The 11,082-nt window shown below is 34.5% G+C and overlaps 1 protein-coding gene across 1 annotated transcript; it reads right to left on the bottom strand.

Annotated features, from left to right (window-relative positions):
* Positions 1–2,988: 2,988 nt before the first annotated feature.
* LOC134816260 (uncharacterized) lies at positions 2,989–10,457 on the bottom strand. The gene is made up of 3 exons (XM_063825019.1): positions 10,292–10,457; positions 8,227–8,280; positions 2,989–5,178 (listed from the first exon to the last, which is right to left on the bottom strand). The coding sequence occupies exons 1-3, from the start codon at positions 10,451–10,453 to the stop codon at positions 4,564–4,566; spliced, it is 831 nt and encodes a 276-aa protein (XP_063681089.1). The 5' UTR covers positions 10,454–10,457; the 3' UTR covers positions 2,989–4,563.
* Between the last annotated feature and the right edge of the window lie 625 nt (positions 10,458–11,082).

Raw genomic sequence — 11,082 nt, 5'->3', positions numbered from 1 at the left:
AAATCCTGAAATAATAACACAATATTAATACTATCTTGTGCAGCTAAATCTAATACACTTTTAAGCAAATTTTTCTGATATGCCAACGAAATTAACTTGCTCAAAAATAAAAGGACATAGCTTTTTAACCTATTTTTGGACAGAAAATTGGGTTTTAACCGGGTAAACTCAGTTTAATTATCTCAGGAACACTTTTAATGAATTATACCGTCAAAAATGCGGAATATCTGGGGTCCCTAGCGTATCGAGCAGAAAATGCCTGTAAGGGATTCTACTTCATGGCAATATAACATGCGTGACGATATACAGTGTATGTCAAGATACAGTGTGCAAATCTATGAAAAGTAGGTAGAACTTCAAACAAGACTGCCTTGAAGCAACACATTATGCGGTGAATGTAATCCAAGGATAATATCAAGAATGATTAAAAGTGAAAATAACTATTGATTCCTAAACTCTTCATTTTAAACTGTAAAATTTCAAAAACACGTACTTATTACAGGGATGTAGGAATACAGGGATGTAGGAATGATTACACCCCTGTTGAAACACGTTCCATTAGATAACATCATCCCAGTATGAGTGATAGTATTCTACTATGCGGAGAATTCTTCTGTCTTTGTCACTGTTGTTACCATGGTTACACTGTTGTTACCATGGTTACACTGTTGTTACCATGGTTACACTGTTGTTACCATGGTTACACTGTTGTTACCATGGTTACACTGTTGTTACCATGGTTACACTGTTGTTACCATGGTTACACTGTTGTTACCATGGTTACACTGTTGTTACCATGGTTACTGCACTGTTGGCCTTCTTCCTCTAAGGTGGCTGCTCTCGGAGTATGAAGGCTGATATCTTTCCATTTAAGTTTCAGAATCAGAGGGGCTAGTATTAACTTATTAAAGTATTAATAATAAAGAAAACTTTAAACTGAAATTTATATCGATCAACTTTTTTATGGCAAAAATTACACAGAAAAGAACTTTACAGGACTTGGGATCTGAGTTTGGATGCTGTATCAATAATAATAATAAGTTCATCAGTTTCTTATAACAGTGGTTCATACTATAACAGCAGTATAACTATAGAACATTTCTTCATCGAATATGTGCTCTAATAATAAAATTTAGAAAATTTGTTTTTGTTCAGCCATGCATAATGCAGAAAGTAAAAAAGTCAGCTTGTTCGAATCTTCTTCATCTCTCAACTCTTTGATAAACCGTCAAAAACTTTAAGTCGGGGCGCCAAGTTCGAACTTAGCAAAGTTTTTAAGGCATTAAAATAGGTTCTAAGCTATTAAAGGGTACCTAAAATACTACGCCTCAAAAACTTTAACTTTGAATCACGATGGGATACCTTTCTAATGGAATCCTAAATAACTTGACAAATGTTTCGATATAGTTTAAGAGTTTAACAACTCTGTATTCTATAGTTCTGCACTAATATTCTAATTGCAATGACCGAGGAATAGCAATGTGACTGTTTGCAGAATCTGTCATAAAATCAAAAGTCTTTGGTAAAGGTGGGGACTCTTTGGTAAAAGTGGGGACTCTGTCGACTGCTCGTGTTGGCGTTATGTAGCCATGGTTACTTCTAGTAACCAGTAGTTAACAGAAATTACCATGGTTACACCACTCTATTCTTCTTCTCCCTCTTTGTATAAAGTCTTTGGTAAAAGTGGGGACTCTGTCGACTGCTCGTGTTGCCATGGTAACACTGCTCAGTTTATATATCACACTGCTCGTGTTGCCATGGTAACACTGCTCAGTTTATATATCACACTGCTCGTGTTGCCATGGTAACACTGCTCACTTTATATATCACACTGCTCGTGTTGCCATGGTAACACTGCTCAGTTTATATATCACACTGCTCATGTTGCCATGGTAACACTGCTCAGTTTATATATCACACTGCTTATGTTGCCATGGTAACACTGCTCAGTTTATATATCACACTGCTCGTGTTGCCATGGTAACACTGGTCAGTTTATATATCACACTGCTCATGTTGCCATGGTAACACTGCTCAGTTTATATATCACACTGCTCGTGTTGCCATGGTAACACTGCTCAGTTTATATATCACACTGCTCGTGTTGCCATGGTAACACTGCTCAGTTTATATATCACACTGCTCATGTTGCCATGGTAACACTGCTCAGTTTATATATCACACTGCTCGTGTTGCCATGGTAACACTGCTCACTTTATATATCACACTGCTCATGTTGCCATGGTAACACTGCTCAGTTTATATATCACACTGCTCATGTTGCCATGGTAACACTGCTCAGTTTATATATTACACTGCTCGTGTTGCCATGGTAACACTGCTCAGTTTATATATCACACTGCTCGTGTTGCCATGGTAACACTGCTCAGTTTATATATCACACTGCTCGTGTTGCCATGGTAACACTGCTCAGTTTATATATCACACTGCTCGTGTTGCCATGGTAACACTGCTCAGTTTATATATTACACTGCTCGTGTTGCCATGGTAACACTGCTCAGTTTATATATCACACTGCTCGTGTTGCCATGGTTACTGCTCAGTTTATATATCACACTGCTCGTGTTGCCATGGTTACTGCTCGTGTTGGCGTTATTTGGCCATTCTAGACCTCCAAAACTTGTACTGATCAAATATTGCCAATCGCATTTGTTAACCTATACTTTTCAACCAACTTCCAATTGACCGATGAAGACACAATATAAAATCGTTATGAATAAATAATTATTGAGTAGAAAGAACATTTGTAATTTTCGTCAGATCTCAAATTTGAATGTGCATTCCACCTTTACATAACCTGGTATAAGAGCTGAACTGTATTTATTTTTGACAGTCAATTATTTTTTGATTATTTGCGAAACCGCTTAGACAAAGTAACAACACGGAATATTTGTTATATAAACTGAGCAAAGTAAATGTTAGTTCAAATAAAGTTGAAAATCAAAATAAATATAACAAATTAGCAAATCTCACACGATCATGTATAAACTAGTTGGAAAGAAAATGCACAAATCAAAACGCAGAAAAATTTTAAAACTTCGCAAATTACCATGGTTATTGAAACTCCAGCAAGCACAACATTATTAAATTCGTATGCTAACGGTTATCTCGCAAACTCTCAAAATAATAAATACTTAGGCTTTAAGAAAAGTTGGTTTAGTTATACATGGAGCTTTAAAAAATAAATATCCAGCCAGAGACTCTGGTAACCATGGTCACACAGTCAGAGTAACCATGGTCACACAGTCAGAGTAACCATGGTAACACAGTCAGAGTAACCATGGTAACACAGTCAGAGTAACCATGGTAACACAGCCAGAGTACCCATGGTAACACAGCCAGAGTAACCATGGTCACACAACCAGAGTAACCATGGTCACACAGCCAGAGTAACCATGGTCACACAGTCAGAGTAACCATGGTAACACAGTCAGATTAACCATGGTCACACAACCAGTGTAACCATGGTAACACAGTCAGAGTAACCATGGTCACACAACCAGAGTAACCATGGTCACACAACCAGAGTAACCATGGTCACACAGCCAGGGTAACCATGGTCACACAGCCAGAGTAACCATGGTAACACAGTCAGAGTAACCATGGTCACACAGGCAGAGTAACCATGGTCACACAGCCAGAGTAACCATGGTCACACAACCAGAGTAACCATGGTCACACAGCCAGAGTAACCATGGTCACACAACCAGAGTAACCATGGTCACACAACCAGAGTAACCATGGTCACACAACCAGTGTAACCATGGTCACACAACCAGTGTAACCATGGTCACACAACCAGAGTAACCATGGTCACACAGCCAGAGTAACCATGGTCACACAGCCAGAGTAACCATGGTCACACAGCCAGAGTAACCATGGTCACACAACCAGAGTAACCATGGTCACACAACCAGAGTAACCATGGTCACACAACCAGAGTAGAGATCACCATAATAATCTCCCCATCTCTCATTCATTGGTTTGCACTTCTAGGATCACTGTTACTGCAGCTATAATGTCATGGCTTCATGATCATGTATATATCTCCAATCTCTCGAGTAGACTGTAATATTATGCACAGACTTAAAATTGATCAGTCGTGGTAAATTGTTCTCATTAAACCTAATCGTTCCGTCAGGAGTCAGGTCTCGGGATTCAAGATCACAGTCACGAAATCACGCTGTAGTAACTTTAAAAGTCGTAGCAAGGTCCAACTGTTCACTGTTCTGTCCCAATCCCTATCTTGCTGTACTCTTTACATAGCTCCTCCTGGAGTAGTTACATACAAGGTTAGAGTTAGTTGTAGATAGCCATGTGGAGATAGGAGTGTTCATATTGGGCAATTCTTAAACATTGCAACTCTAATGCCATGGCAACTAAACTCGCTACCAGAATGCTTTACCAGTAATTGTATCGTATGTAGTGTGTAGATTGATGTTCTTCATAGTCCACAACACTATTACTGTTCCTCTTCTCTCTCTCTTTCTGTTGCTAGTAGCTACCAGACTAGTAACCAGTAGTTACCAGACGTAACCATGGTTACACCACTCTATTGTACGCAGCCTGTAGGTTAATGTTCTCCACATCCCCAATAGTAGTGTACCCCATACTGTTCCTCTTCTCCCTCTTTCTATTACTCAGTTCCCTCTCCAACTTATCGTACTCCTTAGTAACCTGCAGTGTCTTCAGAACCATCAGATCAAACCCTAAACAGAACAACTGGATAGGAACCAACATGAATGCTAAACACCGTATGTAAGTTAGCTTGATATTGATAAAGTCCCTGAAGGTTTCCACACAGCCTGGTAGAGGTGTACCACTGATACGGTGGTGACAGGAGCTGATGTTATTGCTAATATTTATAAAGGAGCAGCAGGATAGCTCTGTGTGCACGTTATCCACAATGTTCTTGTAGGTAGCGTTAGTATCGTACTGAGACTGTCTGTACTCCCGTAAAGGCATGTTACTATGGTTACTGTTCATGCTTCTGAAGTTCTCCAGGGTCGAGTCTATGTGGTCCATGATGGACTGCTCCTTTATAATGGCCATGGATCCGAGCCCTGCTTCTAACACAATAGCTGCTATCGTGGAGACAGCGTAGAGTTTCAGTCTGTTTTCTTGAACCCAGTAGCAGCCGTGAATACCCAGCATGCCCTGAAATATGTTGAAGTTTATGAAGGAGTAAGGGTTTAGTGTGAAGTAATGTGATTGAAAGCTTTTAAGTTACAAAGATTTTATATCCCTCATTGATCAGGAGCGGGGACAAAAGAAAATCGCAATTATTATGCCCAAAAATCGCGATACCGCGATTTTTAACAGACTATACATAAGACTATACATAAAATTTGTCGCAAATAATGGGGAAAATCGCGATTCCACACATGCCGCGATTTCCTTTTGTCCCTGATCAGGAGGAGTGGCTAATGAAGACCTTCTTCTAAAGGAAACTATGTTTGCCACCAAGTTGGCAAAGTTCCAACCGGAATTGTAACTGTACCAGCTGTCTTGTGAACTCACCATTAGTAATTTATGTAATATATTACTAATAATATCCTACTACTTAGTAATTTATGTAATATATTACTAATAATATCCTACTACTTAGTAATTTATGTAATATATTACTAATAATATCCTACTACTTAGTAATTTATGTAATATATTACTAATAATATCCTACTACTTAGTAATTTATGTAATATATGACTGATAATATCCTACTACTTAGTAATTTATGTAATATATTACTAATAATATCCTACTACTTAGTAATTTATGTAATATATTACTAATAATATCCTACTACTTAGTAATTTATGTAATATATTACTAATAATATCCTACTACTTAGTAATTTATGTAATATATTACTAATAATATGCTATTACTTAGTAATTTATGTAATATATTACTAATAATATCCTACTACTTAGTAATTTATGTAATATATTACTAATAATATCCTACTACTTAGTAATTTATGTAATATATTACTAATAATATCCTACTACTTAGTAATTTATGTAATATATTACTAATAATATCCTACTACTTAGTAATTTATGTAATATATTACTAATAATATCCTACTACTTAGTAATTTATGTAATATATTACTAATAATATCCTACTACTTAGTAATTTATGTAATATATTACTAATAATATCCTACTACTTAGTAATTTATGTAATATATTACTAATAATATCCTACTACTTAGTAATTTATGTAATATATTACTAATAATATCCTACTACTTAGTAATTTATGTAATATATTACTAATAATATCCTACTACTTAGTAATTTATGTAATATATTACTAATAATATTCTACTACTTAGTAATTTATGTAATATATTACTAATAATATCCTACTACTTAGTAATTTATGTAATATATTACTAATAATATCCTACTACTTAGTAATTTATGTAATATATTACTAATAATATCCTACTACTTAGTAATTTATGTAACATATTACTAATAATATCCTACTATTTTGTTATGACTTTTTTGTATCGAATTTTTGGATAAAGTTGATTGATTAAAAATAAATTAATGTACACAAATTTTGCCTCAGATATATGTTTTTTACGTTTTGAATTTTTAACACTTGTTTTTAGATCATGAATACGATGTAGTTACATTGAAACGTCGAGTAATCTCCTTTCCCTAATAAGAGCATTTTTACTTGTCGCAACAACCGGGATAAAGATAATTTTACCCAGAATACATTACAACAATGCGACTCATAAATAATACTCCAATCCGGATTTTACAATATCCTACTACTTAGTAATTTATGTAATATATTACTAATAATATCCTACTACTTAGTAATTTATGTAATATATTACTAATAATATCCTACTACTTAGTAATTTATGTAATATATTACTAATAATATCCTACTACTTAGTAATTTATGTAATATATTACTAATAATATCCTACTACTTAGTAATTTATGTAATATATTACTAATAATATCCTACTACTTAGTAATTTATGTAATATATTACTAATAATATCCTACTACTTAGTAATTTATGTAATATATTACTAATAATATCCTACTACTTAGTAATTTATGTAATATATTACTAATAATATCCTACTACTTAGTAATTTATGTAATATATTACTAATAATATCCTACTACTTAGTAATTTATGTAATATATTACTAATAATATCCTACTACTTAGTAATTTATGTAATATATTACTAATAATATCCTACTACTTAGTAATTTATGTAATATATTACTAATAATATCCTACTATTTAGTAATTTATGTAATATATTACTAATAATATCCTACTACTTAGTAATTTATGTAATATATTACTAATAATATCCTACTACTTAGTAATTTATGTAATATATTACTAATAATATCCTACTACTTAGTAATTTATGTAATATATTACTAATAATATCCTACTACTTAGTAATTTATGTAATATATTACTAATAATATCCTACTACTTAGTAATTTATGTAATATATTACTAATAATATCCTACTACTTAGTAATTTATGTAATATATTACTAATAATATCCTACTACTTAGTAATTTATGTAATATATTACTAATAATATCCTACTACTTAGTAATTTATGTAACATATTACTAATAATATCCTACTATTTTGTTATGACTTTTTTGTATCGAATTTTTGGATAAAGTTGATTGATTAAAAATAAATTAATGTACACAAATTTTGCCTCAGATATATGTTTTTTACGTTTTGAATTTTTAACACTTGTTTTTAGATCATGAATACGATGTAGTTACATTGAAACGTCGAGTAATCTCCTTTCCCTAATAAGAGCATTTTTACTTGTCGCAACAACCGGGATAAAGATAATTTTACCCAGAATACATTACAACAATGCGACTCATAAATAATACTCCAATCCGGATTTTACAATATCCTACTACTTAGTAATTTATGTAATATATTACTAATAATATCCTACTACTTAGTAATTTATGTAATATATTACTAATAATATCCTACTACTTAGTAATTTATGTAATATATTACTAATAATATCCTACTACTTAGTAATTTATGTAATATATTACTAATAATATCCTACTACTTAGTAATTTATGTAATATATTACTAATAATATCCTACTACTTAGTAATTTATGTAATATATTACTAATAATATCCTACTACTCACCACTAGTATCACTATAACTGCTGATATCAGTAAAGTTCCGTAGATTACAGAGATCTGAGAGAATAGGATTAGCTCGTTATTATTAGTAATGTTAGCACATAATAACATATATATGACATATTATGTTAGTTATTCTTATTACGTAATCTTAACTTCTAATCTGTAAGTAGCTGGACAGACGACCCGTTCTATTTACTGTTATCAGCTATCGCAGATAAACATGTAGATTATAAGGGCACAATGAGAACACAGTACTGTAACCATGGTAACACAGCACAAATATAAATACTATAACACTTTGAGAAGAATTTGTTGACTGTTTGCTTAGAATAATGTCTTTTTCTTCGAAAAAGGTTCAAACAAACCAATTCGCTACAGAGTATTAAAATTTAAAAAATCTTGAGGACGGTAAAATGTCGAAAGTTTGTGTCTAATTGGGACCAACTTACAGAATATCAAAATTTGCAACATTAACTGTACTTACATCTTTGCCAGCAGGGAGAAGTAGAGGGGAGAGAACTAGTGACACCCCCACCCCGAACACTATTAGTTACCAAAGTTACACTACTAGTTACCATAGTTACACTACTAGTTACCATAGTTACACTACTTACATCTTTGCCAGCAGGGAGAGGTAGAGGGGAGAGAACTAGTGACACCCCCACCCCGAACACTATTAGTTGCCATAGTTACACTACTAGTTACCATAGTTACACTACTAGTTACCATAGTTACACTACTTACATCTTTGCCAGCAGGGAGAGGTAGAGGGGAGAGAACTAGTGACACCCCCACCCCAAACACTATTAGTTACTATAGTTACACTACTAGTTACCATAGTTACACTACTAGTTACCATAGTTACACTACTTACATCTTTGCCAGCAGGGAGAGGTAGAGGGGAGAGAACTAGTGACACCCCCACCCCAAACACTACTAGTTACCATAGTTACACTTCTAGTTACCATAGTTACATTACTTACATCTTTGCCAGCAGGGAGAGGTAGAGGGGAGAGAACTAGTGACACCCCCACCCCGAACACTATTAGTTACCATAGTTACACTACTAGTTACCATAGTTACACTACTAGTTACCATAGTTACACTACTTACATCTTTGCCAGCAGGGAGAAGTAGAGGGGAGAGAACTAGTGACACCCCCACCCCGAACACTATTAGTTACCATAGTTACACTACTAGTTACCATAGTTACACTTCTAGTTACCATAGTTACATTACTTACATCTTTGCCAGCAGGGAGAGGTAGAGGGGAGAGAACTAGTGACACCCCCACCCCGAACACTATTAGTTACCACAGTTACACTACTAGTTACCATAGTTACACTACTAGTTACCATAGTTACACTACTTACATCTTTGCCAGCAGGGAGAAGTAGAGGGGAGAGAACTAGTGACACCCCCACCCCGAACACTATTAGTTACCATAGTTACACTACTAGTTACCATAGTTACACTTCTAGTTACCATAGTTACATTACTTACATCTTTGCCAGCAGGGAGAGGTAGAGGGGAGAGAACTAGTGACACCCCCACCCCGAACACTATTAGTTACCATAGTTACACTACTAGTTACCATAGTTACACTACTATTTACCATAGTTACACTACTAGTTACCATAGTTACACTACTTACATCTTTGCCAGCAGGGAGAGGTAGAGGAGAGAGAACTAGTGACACCCCCACCCCGAACACTATTAGTTACCATAGTTACACTACTAGTTACCATAGTTACACTTCTAGTTACCATAGTTACACTACTAGTTACCATAGTTACACTACTATTTACCATAGTTACACTACTAGTTACCATAGTTACACTACTTACATCTTTGCCAGCAGGGAGAGGTAGAGGAGAGAGAACTAGTGACACCCCCACCCCGAACACTATTAGTTACCATAGTTACACTACTAGTTACCATAGTTACACTACTAGTTACCATAGTTACACTACTTACATCTTTGCCAGCAGGGAGAGGTAGAGGGGAGAGAACTAGTGACACCCCCACCCCAAACACTATTAGTTACTATAGTTACACTACTTACATCTTTGCCAGCAGGGAGAGGTAGAGGGGAGAGAACTAGTGACACCCCCACCCCGAACACTATTAGTCCCAGTGTCAGGTTTACTATGTTACAGTAGTGAAATAGTAGCCGGAGTGTGTCCGCTACCTTTATACGCTTCTCAGCTGGTATTAGCGGCTGCATCCTAACGGCTATAACATAGCAAATAGTGGGTTAGTAAACTACATAGCAAATAGTGGGTTAGTAAACTTAGAGTAAATAGTGGGTTAGTGTAATAACTTAGAGCAAGTTAAGTTAACTTAGAGCAAACTATAAACCTTTACTGTAACTAATAAGGGAAATAGTAGGATAGTGAACTAAAGGGAAATAGTTAGTTATGTAAAGTAAGAAACTATCATTATCTAGAGAAACCAGACAAGCAGGGTTTATTTACTCAAATAAAATGTTATTCTCAATTTGTTAGTGTTACTAAACTCAGATGTAAAAATTAAATATGGGATGATTCCATTTTATTTATGGATAATTCAACCGTAAAATCAAAGTTTCAAAATGAGTCGATTAAGCCGTTTTCAGATACTATATATTATATATATTATATATATATATATATAATATATATATATACCGGCGTCCGGCAACTCAAAAATAGCAGATAAATATTCACTAAAGGCAAAAAGACAAAGAAATCCGTATTCCCGGCAAATGCTATCAAAGCAGAGTAAATATCGTACGGCAAAATAGCTCGATCTATAGGATCCAAGCTGATCGATAACACACAAAAGCGTACTGTAACCATGGTAACACAGTACTGT

Source organism: Bolinopsis microptera, chromosome 6 (assembly GCF_026151205.1).
Source record: "Bolinopsis microptera isolate Bmic1 chromosome 6, MBARI_Bmic_1.0, whole genome shotgun sequence".
NCBI classification, from domain to species: domain Eukaryota; kingdom Metazoa; phylum Ctenophora; class Tentaculata; order Lobata; family Bolinopsidae; genus Bolinopsis; species Bolinopsis microptera.
The sequence above is the reverse complement of the archived record's forward strand: the minus strand, read 5'-3'. Positions and strand labels throughout refer to the sequence as shown.

What these genes read in the sequence shown, in the direction of transcription:
- LOC134816260 (XM_063825019.1), bottom strand. Translation starts at nt 10,453, where the DNA reads ATGCAGCCGCTAATACCAGCTGAGAAGCGTATAAAGGTAGCGGACACA. An exon ending in CTCTCCCTGCTGGCAAAGAT is followed by an intron (nt 8,281 to 10,291) that starts GTAAGTAGTGTA and finishes CTATTCTCTCAG; the next exon opens with ATCTCTGTAATCTACGGAAC. An exon ending in CAGTTATAGTGATACTAGTG is followed by an intron (nt 5,179 to 8,226) that starts GTGAGTAGTAGG and finishes AACATATTTCAG; the next exon opens with GGCATGCTGGGTATTCACGG.